We start from the raw sequence: 17,335 nt of genomic DNA on the forward strand, positions 1-17,335 counted from the left end.
TCCTGAACCTGAAGGCCTGCAATTCCTAAACCTAGAGGCCTAACCAAAAATTCTTAAAACTTGGGAAAATTTATCATATAAGAATGATTTTATCCCTAATAACCTATCCTCTCAGTCCCAAGATAAAGCCTATACTCACTGTTTACGTAAATGTGTCAAAACTTCCCCCCCTCTTGATCGGAATGCCAACTTTATTCATTATCTATCTTGTTTATTGTGAAATCTTGCTTACCTTTTACCTACAACAGCATTAACATTAATATTTTATCAATTTATCAAATGTATTTGACTCTTAAATGAAAAAACCCAATAAAACCCTATAAAACCCAGGGTTTTAAGGGTTTTTACGGGTTGGGTTGGGCTTTTTAAAAAACCCTGGGTTTTTCCCCACCCTGGTCCTATGTCCATTTATCTCATTCGAAATTGTGTTTCTTGTCAGAGGGAGAAGTGACAATTGGCTTTATTACAATTTACACTAGTCCCCAAAGTTTCATAATAATGTTTTCTTATTCGTTGGCTTAACAACTTTGGGGACTTTAGTGTATTTTGATTGGTTTATACATTAAGATAAGCGTTTAAAACGTTTCAATCACTAATTCTAATCTACAAAGGGGCAATTTTGTGTATCATCATTGCGGATGTACATCAATTTAACGGCTAATGTCTTATCCCTTTAGATCCCTATTTTCTTGTATATTATGAATTTATTTCAATTACATAAATAAACTGTATATTTTGATCTTTGGTTACATATTCGTTTTGATTAGGCAATAATAATAATAATGTTTATTTTTAGTAGCGAAGCTCTTCTATAATTCGAAATGCTTGTTTGTGTGAAAATCTAGAATATAAATTTTGTCTGCTCCTATTAACTATCAGTGGCTGAAAAATTTGGTGAAGATTCCTATACCAATAAGCATCAAGTATATAATTTACTTGGTCAGTTTGTCCGTCTGTTATGCTAAAAAAAGACATACTATCTTTCTGAATATCTTTTATTTTTATGCCCCTTCATTACCGTTCATATAAAGCCCCTAAAAGCTAGGGGTAAAGCCACTAGAATTGCATACCTCTCATTAGAATCTAGGTAAAATAAATTTAGTAATAGCTAAGAAAAAATCTTTGGTGTCTTATATCTAAATTTCAGAAAAATAAAGTTTTAAATCATTTGCGTATTTTTTAACTTTCTTCTTTTTTTTAGAAGCGAAGCTACTTTATTTATCTACTGCTAACAAGTCTGTACGTTTATTATATTTGATTAATAGAAAAACTATTTTACCAATTTTACCGTAAATAAATCATATTTTCTATCAATATTTCTGCATGTTTATGTACAATATCCATGTTGTTATGGGTAAATGAATTTTAGGTTTAAAACATACAAAAATGACGTCACTAAAAAGTTTCAATGATACCTCACATAATTATCAGGGTGGGAGGGATAGTGGACTGTAAATTAGACTGGTAACCAAAATTTTACAACCACGTTATCTTATTTGTTGTCTCAAAAACTTTGGGTACTTTCAATGAATTGTAATTGTTTAATTCCATTTTAGCAATGTCCAAACTTCTAAACCAAAATCTTAATGTACTGAAGGGGTAATTTAGTTTATCCTCATAGGTGTAGTACAACAATATATCGTTTATTGTCTTATCCCTTAGGATCTCTGAAACATGAAAGGAAAGCTTTACTAACATTTTTGTCAATTCACGTGGTAGAACATTCTTATAGCAGGAATGTCTATGGATACATCAATGAAAGATAAAAATAAGCTTCCCCATATTTCATTTCATGAAATTATACCTTTTGTGTCTTTTAACTAATGGTAGAAGAAAGATGTGTTGATTACGTACTATTACCCCCCCCCCCCCCTCCACTCCTGGTGACTGACTTACTCTATGTAGTATGGGTCACAAAATACAAGGTGCACAAAAATTCCCGCATTTTCCCTCAATTTATTTAGCAGATTTTCCACTTATTTTATTTGTAATTTGGCAGCTTTTTGATACATCTGCTGGAATGATCTTTTTTTACTTTTCATAAGAAAATTTTATAGTTAAGGTACGTTGTTTAAGTACTTTTTTATCCTTGTCAAAAATTGCTATAATTTTGGAAAAACGACAGTTATTTAATATGTAGCACCTTTTGACTACCCTCTCTTATTTGCCCACTCCCTAATTTTGTACTATCAACTACATTCTACAGATCGATATAAGATATGAAAATATGTTCAAAATATAATTCTCTCTATAAACACTGTTTGATAAGGTTCTAAAGAAGTTGTATCAACTTTTTTTTTTATAGCTAGCCGGTTCTTTTAGTAAGTAGTAGATGTAAAATTTTTCATAGAATTCAAATATGCAATCGGTTTTTTTGTAGACCTCTTATTTTTTAAGTAATTTAAGTTTTTAAAAAAAATAATTAAGTCGGTTTTAAGGTACTAAAACGCAACAAAATAAAAGAAGAAAATGGTCAGTAAGAACAAAAATAGTAAGATCTTTAATTTGACACCTTACTTTTAAAATTCTGTTGAGTAATTATTGAAAAAATCTATTTTTTTAACCTCGGTATAATAAAAACTTTAGACCTAAATATTTTCTCAAACAGACATAAAAAACATGGGTTCATATATACCATTAGAATCAGAAAAATATTACGAATCCATTGTAAGCAAAATTGAAAAAAATTAAAAAATTAAAAAATTACAGAAATGGCCAATTATTTTTTTTGTTCAGACAACACTATTGTCTTCCCTTTTTTACCCCCTCTTTACCCCCTCTTTACCCCCTTCCCATTTTTATACTCAATTGAAGAATTAAGACGTTGCCTGTACAACATAATATGATATTTTCATATAATTCCTTTTATTGTAGTTTATATACTATATTGTAAACTTTTTTTTTCAAGTTTGCTTACAATGGATTCGTAATATTTTTCTGATTCTAATGGTATATATGAACCCATATTTTTTTATTTGTGAAATAATAAAATTAAGTTCAAAGTTTTTATTCTCGTGGGTTTAAAAAAATCGATTTTTTCAATAATTACCTGACAGAATTGAAAAAGTAAGGTGTCAAATTAAAGATCTTACTATTTTTGTTCATAATGACCATTTTCTTTCTTTTTTTTGTTGCATTTTAGTACCTTAAAATCGACTTAATTTTTTTTTTTTTAAACTTAAATTACTTAAAAAATAAGAGGTCTACAAAAAAACCGATTGCATATCTGAATTCTATGAAAAATTTTACATCTACTACTTACTAAAAGAACCGGCTAGCTATAAAAAAAATAGTTGATACACCTTCTTTTAGAAGCTTAAAATAGGTCCCATTATGGTTTTCAGATATTTTATTTCAAATTTCAGTTTGGGGATGGTTTTAGGTTATTTTTCTGCCGTTTCCAACCCTTTGAATACAGAACTATCAAATGCAAACAAAAACATGAACATCAATTGTTTGGCCTATTTAACTATCTATATATCCATGTGGAAAGAAATATAGAGAGATAGACAGAAATAAATACATGGGGACCACGTGAATTTTGTTACAAGTTTGAAGTGAGATAAAACTTGTTTCTCAGAATTTTTTATGTTCACTTAAAGCAGCAGCCTAAAGAGTAACGCATGTAGGGATTAAAGGAATAACTAATGGTTTGGAATCGACTAATCAAAATTACATAAAAGTTTTAAAACCAATAAATCAGATAGTGGGATTTTAAAACCTTTGATACCAGTGTAATTTATAGACGAAGGTCCCCTCCCTGAATTAATGTACATACAAAAACATTTGTATCATAACTTCTCCTTTTTATACTTGCTAAAATATTTTAACACAATAACTGTTCTGTTCGAACACTGTCTAAAAATACAGCGGGCTAAATTTAGTTAAAAATTTAAGAGGGTAGTCTGTCTATCTGTCCATCAATTTATTAGACATATTTTAAAGCAATAAAAGTCTATAAGTAGTAAAAAAAATTGCCGATTTTTCTTCAAAAGTTGGATTAGCCATAAAGTTGTAAAAAATAATTGCATCAAAAATAGAAATTTTTAAAAAAATGGCTATTCATGCCGTTAGTTGATATATTAATAATCTAAAACTTTTATTTAATTTCAGTCATACTCTGTGATTTATTGACAAAAAATATCAAAAACTAGGACTGCATTTATTATTCTTTCTAATTAGCAGTATCATACTTTAAACTTAATTTTATAAAGGAGGGTGCAGTATATAAAATAGTCTCCTAAGTTTTATAAATTGTCTTTTTCGTTGGCTTAACAACTTTGGGGACTCTTATTGCTTTTTGAACAGTTGGTTCGTTAAGTTTAGTGTCTAAACATTTCAACCGCAAATTGTAATCTACAAAAGGGGTATGAATTGTGTGCATCATCATTGGGGATGAGTACATAAATTCGTCGGCCATTGTCTTATCCCTGTAATTATCAATGCAATGTGCTTGCGAATATATTTAGGAGGCCTAGATTTAAATAGGGATATTTAGTCAGGGATCTTAAAGGATAAGACAATCGACGATAGATTGATATACCTACTACAAATTATGGTAGTTTAATCCTTAGGTAAAAAAGCTAGTCTTCTATTTTATACCAACCAATTAAAATTTGACAGCCAAGGCTAAAATTTGACAGAACATCTAATAAAACTTTGGATATCAAAATAATATTTAATCCTATGTCCCCTACCTCCCTGCAATTCAGTGCAATTAAACAGATGTCTTGTCTAAATCAGTGGTAAAGCTTCTCTATAATACATTATTATTGTACAATGACAAATATGACCAATGAAATTAATACATTATAAAACGTTTTCTTGTAGAAAGAAGCTAACGGGATCTTAAGATATAAGACAATGGACGGTAAATTGATGATCACAGATTAAAAAATTATCCATTCTATAGATTACAGTTATTGGTTGAAAAGTTTGGACTAGAGAGAAACATTTGAAGTACGTAAAAAATCAAGTTATAGCTGCACTACTTATGATTAAAAACATGCTTGTTTTGTGCATCTCAGATGTATACAAATTGAAAATGGGTTGAAAAATCAAACATTTTTAAGGCGATTTCCATAAATTCGTCAGTAAAGCAACTAAATTACTCGACCTAGCTTTTAAACAAGTATATAATTCAATATTATTTTAAGATAAGTCTAAATAAAGTTACGAAGCCCCATAGAGGTAGGTATTCAGAGGGGTGGGGGATATATGGTCAACTGGTCTATAATGAGGTTCTGCAAATTTTTTAAAGAATCAAAGCATTGATAACAAAGAGATTTATTTTTAGATGGCTATTACAAAGAAAGTAAGAATTTTTTTAAAAGTTTTATTATTATAAATAAAAGGATGTTCGATTGTTTGCATTTATTCTTTTGGTTTATATCAGACTGTCCAGTTAAGAAAAAAGCTTGTGACATTCCCAAGGATGATATACAAAATAACCCCTTTAGTAGATTAAAATCATTATGGTCAAGGCATAACGTAATTGAGCGTGGAGCTTGATGATAGCCCTAGTGGCTATACAAAAGTGCCTCGTCCTTCTAAATGACTACTAAGGTCCTAACAATAAGAAACAATAGCTAAACACACACACACACAAATTAAAATTATTGGTTGAAAGATTTGAACACAACCTCTGAGGGCTAGTGACACAACCATTAGCAATACTGAAAGTGCATTAAAAATGATACAATACTTTGTTATTCAATATTAAAACCTTCCCCCAAAACTTTCTTTTTCAAGTCAGGGATAAAGGATAAGACAATGGAGATAAATTTATATACATTTCCAATTATCCTAAACTAAATTACCCCTATTATTGATCATTTAAAATCATTGTTTGAAAATATCAGACACTGCTAGTTTGAAACCATCCAATCAATAAAAGTGCCCAAAGTTTGTGAGCTAAAGAATAAGATTAAGTGAATGACAGTGTAATTTTCAGTCCACTGTCACCTCCCTCTCTCGAAATAAAGCAAATAAATTATTTCCTTTGGGGTGGTTCACTTCACCCCCCTCCCCCCCTTAATAGTTAATTTTTCTATCCATCTAATCCATGACCCTAAAGCTCTTTTTGCACTATCATAAAGGAAAGGTTGGCAAAAAAATTATTTAATCCAAAATGAGGAATTGCAATGGATTTCATAACAATTGCCAGTTTGCAGTACATTAAATATTTTTCCTCCTCTTTTCAAATGGAAACAAACCGGTTCTAGATCAATACAATACCCTTTCTTGAAGAAAATCTTTACATAAATATTTTATGGGTTCTTAAACAACTGTTAAAATAGCTGAAATCCTTCCAAGAACAAATATAAACATACCTAAAATAAAAATACAAGGTTATAATTAAAAAGAACAGTAGTCTTTAATACAGTAATAACAAGAGATAATATTATACAGCAGAGTCGTGCTAGAAACCTAAATTTTTATTCTTTATTATAATGTTGATTAAAATCTTTGAAAATTAACCCGTATAGTAAGTTGTATATAATCAAATACTAAATAACTGTTACAAAATAAGCGAATAGTACGAAACTAGTTTTCAAGGTGCTACGAGTATTCAAAATAAAACCTATACAGGGATAGGATAATGGATGAGAAAAATCACCCCAAATTATTTAAAATTAAATTCTGCCTTTGAGTGATGATTAATTTATCTGCCGTTGTCATCTCCCTCTCTATTTTTAATAGTTTGATTTCAAAGGTTTGTTTAAAAGTCCTAATATGTTAAAATTGGCCTGTTTATAGGCCAATACTATCTTCAAAATATAGTTTATGTACATGACATAGCAGCAGTAGGAACTATGTTTATACTTTATATATCTTGTTTTTAATATTATTTGTGATGATTCGTGGAATATAATGACAAACACATGGATTTAATTTACAGTGTTTTCAAAATATATTAAATATATTTATGTAAGGTGCTTAGATAATAATTCAATTTTCTTTCACATAAAAAATATTTTTATATATCTCGGTAATAACTTATATTTTCAATGATAGGACTACGTAGAGTTAAAATGCAGGGAGGGAGGAGACAATAGACAACAAATCAAACAAGTACTGAAGTTTTTTAAACATGTTCATTAGTTGGTTCGGGTAGTTATGAAATCATGATTGGTTGGTTCAAACTTTCAACCTATGATTTCGATCTACAGAAGGGGTAATTTTGTTTACCATCATTCATTCGGAATGTACATTGTAGATCAATTTATCATCAATTGCCTTATCCTTTAAGACCCATGGGTACCAAAAGACCTCATTAACCACTGAACCAATGTAAAGTAAGTCAAAATTTTCCCTCCCAATCTAAAAAATTATTGTTTTTTAATATAAACAAATACTGGTTTGGAAAACTCCCCCCCCCCCCCCCAACCGTAAAACTAAAATAACCTACTAAAAGAAAAATCAATATTCTCTTGAAAGTTTTAAAGAAAATATCTCTCTTAAAAACGTATTTTCCAATTATATTATTTGCGTCACTTCCCTATAATTATAGTATTACCATACATTATACATACTTCCTTCGCTCATATAAAATGCCTTTTGAAATATAAATATGAAATACATTAGCGGCTACACTCCAAGCAGCCTCTAGGGGCAATGATACCCTCCCCCAAAATAGTTCCCTAGGCCTGTAAGAAGCTTCTTTATAAAGGTGAACCATATCGGTTCAGCAGTCAGCGAGATCCTTCGCTACAGACAAAAAAGGCTAACTACTTTATACAATAGAATTGTGTTCTGTTATGAAAAAATTAGCTCATTATAGCTGCGTTACTTATGGACAAATTATAATAGTTATATTATATTTTGGTATAACAGTTTATTTTCAGTTCTAGATGCGTCATTATTCTATTGTTAATTCTAGTCCAAAGAAACCGTCTCAAATCTGAATGACCTTGAAAACCACTATTTGTTGTTGCGGATAAAGGGGGGAAGAGGGCTATGGTAGTTAAATTAATCTACAACTCTATGTTCTCTTAAAATTATTACAAGATACTAAAGGCAGAAATTAACATAATTATTGAGGGGGGGGGGGGGGAGAGATTAAAATATCATCTATTGTAGTATCCATATATCCCTAGGTTACTGTATGTCCAAAGTGTCCTTGCAAGGTCGTTAAACGTGTTTTCCAAAGCTAAGCTTTTCTTGAATTAGTACATTCTGTCTTTACGTGGAAAACAGTTAATATATACCACAATGAAATAGTCCATTCAATTAAGTTTTCTTGTTCCCAAAGTTAATAAGTTATTAATCTTTAATATTTAACTTTGGGGACTAGTAAAATAAACAGTCCAATGTCCCCTTCCCTCCCTAACACTCACCTATCATTATTAAACCTTTCACCACTGATCAATATGAACAACTAAATGAAAAACAAGTCCAAAACTTTTCTCTCTTAGTTTTCTCTGTTGTGTTATTATTCTCTTAAAAATCTCTCTTCAAAATAGTGTATTTAAATAGAGAAATAATCCAAATTTTTAAGAAATATTATCATAACATAGTTAGAAATTTTTAAAATATAAAATATTTTTAAACATTTTTGTGTTTATTTTTTAGTATTAAGCAATAAAAAAAAGAGTAAAAATTAAAGTACCTACGTTTTTTCGTCTTCATATTTTTAATTTAAAATTCTGATTAAATAAAAATAAAAAAGTCTAAATAACTTTTTTTACAAATAGCAAAGGAATAAAAATATTCTTTGTCAAGTTTTGACTGTAGCTCAAGATTGCAATTACCTATACACTGAATGAGTTTTCCAATTTAGGAAAGCTTCACATGTGTCTCGTATTGGTTTTAGGCTATTTCATTTACAGAATTAAGTTGTTGGATAGTTTTTGGCTATATTTCTCTACCTATTAGAATACAGAGCCCTTAAACACTAGGGGCGCAGCCACTAGTAACTTGTAAAGAAGCAATATAGAAATTTTAAAATCATATAAATATAGAAGGTAAATGTATTGTTTTAAACGACAAATAATCAAGTAAAGTTGCTATTGCAAGCGTGTTTGCGAAAATATCTTATCATATAAAGTAGTAAAATATAAGGGCTTTTCTTTGTCCATTCAGATCTCGCTAACCACTGAACCCAATCAGTTTACCATTTTAGGGAAGCTTTATATTTGTAAAGGAATGGTTCAAACAACAGATCTACAGTATAGATGTACATACAGATAACTAATTGCCACTCTTTTCCAAGGACGATTTTGTCTGCTAGCAAATTGTTTTCTGCTACTTGGCTGAAATAATATTCCCCACACCATTGGTGATTTTCCATGACCCAATTTAGAGTCGTCACAAGATCTTTGTGACGGGGACACACAGTTATTTAACCCCTTCCCCCTCTACTGTTTTACTCTGATGCTTTATATTTTTAGGTCTTAGGACAGTTTTGAGGCTATTTAACTGCTTCTCCATCCTTTCCACCTTCTAAATGGCAGGGGCGCAGTCGCTTAGTATGTTTAATTACCTAATGATGTACTGTAATAATTTTTCGGAGGATTTTTACGCAAACGCATTCTGCTCATTCAAAATAAGTATTTGTCATTTAAAAGTTTCTCTCTCACACACACAAACCTACACACACACACACACACACACATAAACTTAATAAAGGGTTAAAGGAATTTTAATCATCCTAAAACTTAAATTAAGAACGAAAAATTATCTTAAAACCTTCCTGGGAGCCATGTAAAGCTTTCTTAAAATAGAGAACTCAACCGGTTAATTTTTTCAGCCAGATCTTAACGAACTGACAAACAAAAATAATCTTACAATTTTATATCGTAGTGTGTATGACATTATGCAGCATCATACTTATTATGTTAATTATAATATAATAACAGAATGAAAGCTTCACTTGTCCTATTTCTTATAGCAAGGAAATTATCCCTTTATCCACGAAGAAGCCTCCGTTGCATTTAACCCTTTCCTGCCTTTACCCCTCTGTTCATACCATACTAAAACAAAACTTTTATCACATTCGCTACATGCCATATCTACATATTTAAGATTCAAAGTTTTACATGCTCAAAATTACTTTAATAGCATGAAAATTGACACCTTTTTGTAAAGTGCTGTTTAACAATCATAACAGTTTTTTTTGTGTAATAACAGTTGCTACGCCCCTAGGGACACTTGAGGTGTATGAGGAGGGGGGGGGGGGTGAGTTGACCACTGAACTTACAAAAGAAAAAAAACAAATTGGGGTGTCGTTATTTTCTAGGGTGATTTCTCTTGGAAGATGGTGGTACCCTCTCCAAAAACAGTTTTAAACCATGCCTGGAACTATGAGAAGCTACCCTATAAAGGAGAACCATATCGGTTAGCGAGATCTCAAGCTACAGACATAATCCTGTTACTATTATATAAAGACGATTCAATGATTTTCACATTTTGCCAATGAAGAAAAAAAGTCTATTTTGTGGAAACGATAAAACACCTGCCTAAAAGAGAGCAGAATGTACTATCAAGTAAATGTATCTTTAAACCTTTACATATGCAAGAATAAGGTATAGTAAACAAGAAAACAAAACAAAATAAGAGTTTGGGAACATAATTACTGCCAAGACATATTCAAATACAACAGATGAAATCACGAAATATTTTTTCTCGAATTAATTCACATGTTGGATGCAGCTGAACATTTCAATAAACATATGTTATTTTATTTTATTAGGTAAAAATATTAAACTGGAAAAAAAACTAAAAAATTATATAAATAAAAATAGTGTGAAGTTCCTGTTATGGTTTTAAGCTATTTTATTTTTATACTTAAGTCTTAGGATTGTTTTAAGCTATTTTTCTAGCTCCTCTCTGCCCCTTGGATTAAAGAGCTTCTAGATTCTAGAAGCATAGCCGCTAGTTTATATTAAAAATTACCATTTTGGAATCCAGATTTTAATTTATCACAAATGTCTATTTTTTCACTAAAAAAACTTCTTTGTTCTGTGTTGATAATCATATAAAAAGATAAGGGTCAATATAGGTTAAATATGTTTTTATATTTACTATTGTACAATCAATTCGAATTTTTATTTACATTATGTTTTAATCAAAGCTTTTCTATATTTTATACACATGTTAGAATAATGGGTTTTCCATTAAAATGATTCTGAAACGATTAGATACACTTGGAGGAAGTGTAGCACATGTTGAAATGTTTCTAAAGGGGAAATTTTAAGATATAAGACAATAGACGATAAAATTACATACATCCCCAATATAACAGACAAAATTACCCATCTGTAGATTAAAATTATTGGTTAAAATGCCTGGACAATATTAGTTGGAAACCAACCAATCAAAATTCATTAAAAGTACACAAAGTTTTTGGGTAAACGAATAAGATTTATAGTCAAATGTCCCCTCCCTCCATGGTTTCTAGTCATTAATTTTTAGTTTTCACTTTTTTCAGATTTTTTGAGCTTCGCTTTCATGTATGTTGTCATCCTTATTTCTTGAAATTTTTTTTCAAGAAAAAATGTAACATTGATGCAATCTTATAGTGCTATGAAGTAACTTTTCCTCAATAACTCGAGAAGAGTGCACTAAAAACAATTATGTAATGTTTACAAATTCATTTGCATTTTTTTAATTAGTAGCAGAAAAAAAAGATAACATATATTGAGTATTGACCTTTACACTTTTTCATCCAGTCTTTGTGTGCTATTTTTATCACTGCTTTAAAGAAACGGCTGAATTTTTAACAAATCACTTGAAATGTATGTAAACAAAAACTACTTGCTTTTTAAAACAAGAATTAAATAAAACTGCTTGGGGTGTCAATTTTATTTTACTGACACAAGACATGGAACGAGGGGGGGTAATGGGGGGGGGGGGGAGAAATTTGGGGCATGAAAAATCCAGAATGTTTAGGAAGTGCAGAGATAGTATGTGTGTGTGGGAGGGGAGTGCACAAGAGAAGCTGCAGGACTACTTGGAACGGGAAGGGGCCGCAGGCAGTGATGGGAAGACATGGGAGAAAAAGAGAGAGAGAGCGACGGAGAGGGAGAAACAAAAAGAGGGAGAGAGAATATGTGGGGGAGAGAGAAACAGAGGGCAAATTCCAAAAAGCTTGAAAGGCAATTCTTATTTGACTAATACTAAACTCATCATGTATTTTAGAAATAACTTGTAAATATTTCATACTATTAACAACCAATGCAATAAATAGCCTTAGAAATCTTAAAACTCAACACGAAGAAACTGTTTTACCAGGGTGGAAGGGATATAGTATTGTAAATCACACTTTTTTATAATCACGTTATCTTATTTGTTGGCTCAAAAACTTTGGGTGCTTTGATTAAATTTTGATTGGTTAGTTTAAAACTATTAAGGTTAAAACTTTTCTTACTTATAATTTTAATTTACAGAAGATGAAATCTTGTTTATCATCATTAGGGATCGGACCTGTATCAATTTATCATCCACTGACCTATCCCCTAGAGTCCCTGATTTTTATAAAGTTGATTGACGAGTAGTCTATACATACATATCAAATGTATGTACTATGCGAATGTTCAAGTGTTTGTGTGTGTGCGTGTTTGTGTATGAGTGAATGTGTGTGTGTGTGTGTATGTCTGCATGACTGTCCGTGAATACATTTTCATGGATATAAGAGAGAAATGCATTAATATAGGATAAGAGGACTTTAAATTACACTAGTAATCAAAGTTTCACATCTTATTCGTTGGCTCAAAACCATTGGTACTCTTTGGTGGTATATTCCAATTTACCATCAATTGTCTTATCCCTTAAAATCCCTGACATGTAACTACAAAAGGGAATGCACATGCATTTGGGAAAATAAAGGGAAACAACAAGAGGGACCTCGGGAGGAAGGGAGGGAGGGAGAGAATGAGAGAGAGAGCGAGAGAAAGCATGACACAAAAAAAGAAGTGATGAAAGAGGGGTCTTTCAACCCTTGTATTATGTGTGTGTGTTCGAATGCATTTCTTGGTAAAAGCCCTCGGTTCAAAGGGTATTGTTCTCATGGAAAACTGGTGGGAAGGAAAGAAATTTTTAGGAAGAGGCCTCGATTTTAGATAAGGAAGATAAACAGATGGATAACATTTAAAAAAAAAAGTAAAAGATAAAGCAATAATAAAGAAAAAAAACTTTAGTGTGATAAATCCAGGAAAGGAGGGTTTTCTGGACTATAAATTTCACTAGTAACTTAAGTTTTATAATAGCCACGTTCATTTGGTCAAAAATGTGGGTATTTTTACCGATTGGCTATTTTCACGCAAATCGAGTCGGAACTATTTAATCAATAAATCTTCAGATGGAGTATTATTGTTCATACCTAGTCTTTGAGGATGTGTATCAATTTATCGATCATTGTCCTATATCCCTTAAAGTCAATAAATAAAATAAAATATGGAAAGCTAAAAAGAATGAAAGTTGGAGGGAGAGGGGGGGTTTTAGTATTATCAATTTACAACATATGTTAATAATTCTAAATGCTGAGACACACTTAAGCGTTAATTCTTTAACTTTACTACTGTCCACAACTATGATACCTAAATAGATCAGCCAATTATCATTTTGTTTAGTTATGCTTTCAATTGTTATAACAGAGAAAGGTTACTGGGAGATCATAAGATCACACAGAAACTTTATCAAGAAGAAAAAATTTCTATGCTTAGTTTAGGTTATTCAAGGGTTACGATATACGAAAGTGCTCCGCAAGGTTAGAGCCCAGCAAAGTTAAGACAACGGGGTATAAATAAGGGTTTTATCTTCTTAAATATATTATTTATCTTCCAAAGTCCTATCCATGTATTCTCCTGTGTAAAATGGGAAAACTATTTGAAACATGTGATTCTCTCATATCATACTATTATTTATACATACTTTATCTTAAACAATGAATCAGAATGAATGCCTTTTAATGAAGATATTTTCCATCGTTTTAATAGCTAAACAAAGATGACAACATATGCATGAAAGCGAAGCTTTTCAAATCACACAAACATAAGAACATTGACTGCACTTTAACACACAAAAAATAGAATATTACATGTTTAAAATGGACATTTTTACTTTTTGGTATTATTTATGGATGTCAATTAATGTACATTTAAACCTAAAAGACTACCTAGTACAAAACCTCTGAGTAAATGAAAGGAAGAAAAAAAGTTTTAATGTTTTTGTTCAATATTTTTTGATACATTAGATAATTTTTCATATTAATTCCTATATAAGGGGGGGGTTTTTAATGCAACCATCTCGTAATCAGTGAGCAAATGACACTTATAATTCGAGTTTCGATCTGAACTTTTGCATGAGTAATCCTTGGTAGGTCTATTTTCCCTAAATCGAACAAAAAGTTGGAAAAGTAACGGCTAGTGGCTCATCCGTTCAACCGTTTTTTGCCTATTTTCAGGGTAAATCCATCATCAATTACGTAGGAATCGACTTTTTAAAACATATTTTTGGTTTAAATCATGATAAATGATAGCAATAACCAATTTTAAAACTTCTAGTACCAACAGCTACCGTCTAGAACCGTTTGATAGCGTTTTGGAGTAGAAAAGAGTATTATGTTGAGAGAGGTTTCGTGACTAATTTGCAGTATAAATATCAAAAGAATGGCAAAATAGCTGAGCCGCCAGCCGTTAGCCGTTACTTTTCCAACTTTTTGTTCGATTTAGGGAAAATAGACCTACCAAGGATTACTCATGCAAAATTATAGATGGAAATTCGAATTCTAAGTGACATTTGCTCACTGATTACGAGATGGTTGCATTAAAAACCCCCCCCTTTGTAATGAAAAATCTGCTTACAAATAATATTCAATTATTGAATAATAAAAATGTCCATTCATTCAACTCAGAACTATGTACATTCAAAAACTAAAAGGTTTGTTATTTTGTAATTCTATCGATAACTAAACTTACAAAGCAATAATTCATAATCATACATAATATTTAGTAATATACATCTAAGAAAGGAGATTGCGTAAAAAGTAGGGGAGATCAACTTAAATATCCCGTAAAAAGTTATTTGTATAACTAGAAAGAAAGAAAAAAATCATTTTCAGCATTCTATAAACTGGTTTTAAAAAGGCCAATTTAACTAAATTTAAATTACTTATTTTTAACCAAAATTTATTAACACCAAAAGCTTATGGAAGTAAAAAATGACACTACACAAACACCTATTGGATAAAAAACACAATCAAAATATTATCAATTCTTAATTTATTATACCATTTTCTTATCATCAAAAAAATGTTGTTAGCCTGTTATAGCTACGATACTTATGGACAAAACTGTTCTTTTATCTTTGTCCGATAATAATATTTATCAAGTTTAACACTTGTATGATAGGACACTTGTACTACACTAAAAAGCGTAAGGTCGTAACAATGAATAAAAATGTCGATTTTGTATGTGTATATGATACAATGGCTAGGTAACATATTAAAATATTAGAAGCGTTAAAAAAGGAGGGAAAAACGTTTTTATTCAGATGAAATAATCTGTTCCTATAATAATCGTGGGGGTTACTAGCTTTATCAACATATCTGTCAAATTTACGTACTCCTACTTTTAAGCTATAAACCTTTATATTTGAATCCTAAAAGTTTTACGTTGTTCTTATCAAACCAATTTCATTTTTGTATTTATTTGTATAACTTATTCAAGCAGTCGCGCGCGGGAGGGGATGTCAAAACCCCCCTAAAAAATGTAAACAAATAAAGTATCTATATAGAATATAAATGTAGTTTAAACCATTGAACAGGAAAACAAATGCAGTTCACTAAGTTCAAGTTTAAAATGCAACTACCCCTTAACGTAGTAAAAATTAGACTATTAACCTACATATTAGAATCCTAATTATTTTACATAAAACTTCCTAATTTGTGTATAAGTTGTATGATCGACATATGTGAAAGGGGGGTTTCAACCACCCTCTAAAATAGGTGCCTTTTCATTTTTCATCACGGCCTCCCTCCAGGATTTGCTATAATTCCTAACATATAAAGTATATAGGTATTTTGATAAAAATAAAAAAAAGGTATACCTAATATTCAAAATAACTTAGCAGTCAAAGTTGCAATAGTATCTACATCTATTTACATCTAGTTAATTGTATAGAGGTAATATTTAATAAATAAATTATATCTTCTTTATGGCTAGGTCCTTCAGCTAGACAAACAAACCTTCTGTTAATTTGTTTTCATTATCGACACTCTAATAGAAAAGAAATTTTATTGAAGAGATATAAATGTATATGAAACACATAAAATAGATTTATCTAAAGATGTACGTAAAAAAGGACTGTTATTGAAATTTATTTATAGATATATATATATATCTACCTTCCAAATTTTTCCTAAACCCTTATATATATAAGGCTTTACTCACAGTTCCATGTCAAAACCCTGTGCAAGCCAAAATATATACATGTCTTTTCTATTATAATAATACTATAATTAACATTGTTCTTATACAAAAAATTTCCTCTCTAATTACTTGTCAATAAAATGTCATGCATCAAAACTCATACTAATAAGCGCATAAAAACTATACTTATCTAATATATAATATCAATGTCAAAATTACTTAAGTATTTTAAAACAAAACAAAATATAGGTAAAAATCTCTAAATTTAGAGAATATTCGCTGGAAAACAATATTTATCTTATAATTGTATTGATAACGTTTATTGTATTAGATTGCGTAAGACAAAAGAACATTAAAAAAAATAATGTATGTACATATGGGATTGAAAAAAAACTTACCTTTTTTGCCAAAAAGGCCGCGATTTATGGTTAAAAGTATCTTTAAATATTCACAAATCACTTTATAAAGCTTTTCAGCACATTAATTAATTCACAAAGTTAGGAAATTTCCTTTATTTTTGTAAAAAAAAACTATTAGAATGATGAACACTGATCTCACATGAAATTTTTTTTTTACACGACTTTTTTTTAAAAAAGGGAAGGGGGGGAAGAAAAAGGGGGAAAAGGGGAATTAAAAAGGGAAGGGGGTAAGGCAAGAAAATTTTAAAAATACACGACTTTTTGGCAAAAGTCGTGTAAAAAACACGACCTTGTGATCCCTGATGATGAAACTTGTAGCACACCAGCTGCGAATGTTTTGTTATGAACTGAATGTGTGTGTGTGTGTGTAGGCAGAGTGTCCGTGCGTGTGTGGGCATGGTTACCAGATTTTATCCACTTTTACGCAAAAAACTAACGGATGTTGATAACTTGGTAGGATTTTACTATAAATTTTCTTAAAAATTAACTCACTAAAGATTTAAATTTTTGTTTGTCTTACAAAAACTAATTGTTTTTATCTGTTTT

The 17,335-nt window shown here is 30.4% G+C and overlaps 1 protein-coding gene across 4 annotated transcripts in view; it reads right to left on the bottom strand.

Annotated features, from left to right (window-relative positions):
* Positions 1–17,198, bottom strand: part of REPTOR (repressed by TOR) — a 54,216-nt gene extending 37,018 nt beyond the window's left edge. For 3 of the 4 annotated variants that reach the window (XM_080146115.1, XM_080146118.1, XM_080146114.1), the window contains exons 1-2: positions 11,659–11,814; positions 10,897–10,962 (exon numbers count right to left, since the gene is read on the bottom strand). In XM_080146115.1, the coding sequence (XP_080002241.1) occupies positions 10,897–10,899 (3 nt within the window). In that variant the 5' untranslated portion in view covers positions 10,900–10,962; positions 11,659–11,814. Of the gene's footprint in view, positions 1–10,896; positions 10,963–11,658; positions 11,815–16,768; positions 16,919–17,101 lie in introns of those variants that run through there. The other variant, XM_080146117.1, reaches the window with a different exon arrangement.
* Between the last annotated feature and the right edge of the window lie 137 nt (positions 17,199–17,335).

Source organism: Acartia tonsa, chromosome 13, assembly GCF_053477335.1.
Source record: "Acartia tonsa isolate MP-2025a chromosome 13, ASM5347733v1, whole genome shotgun sequence".
NCBI lineage: Eukaryota > Metazoa > Arthropoda > Copepoda > Calanoida > Acartiidae > Acartia > Acartia tonsa.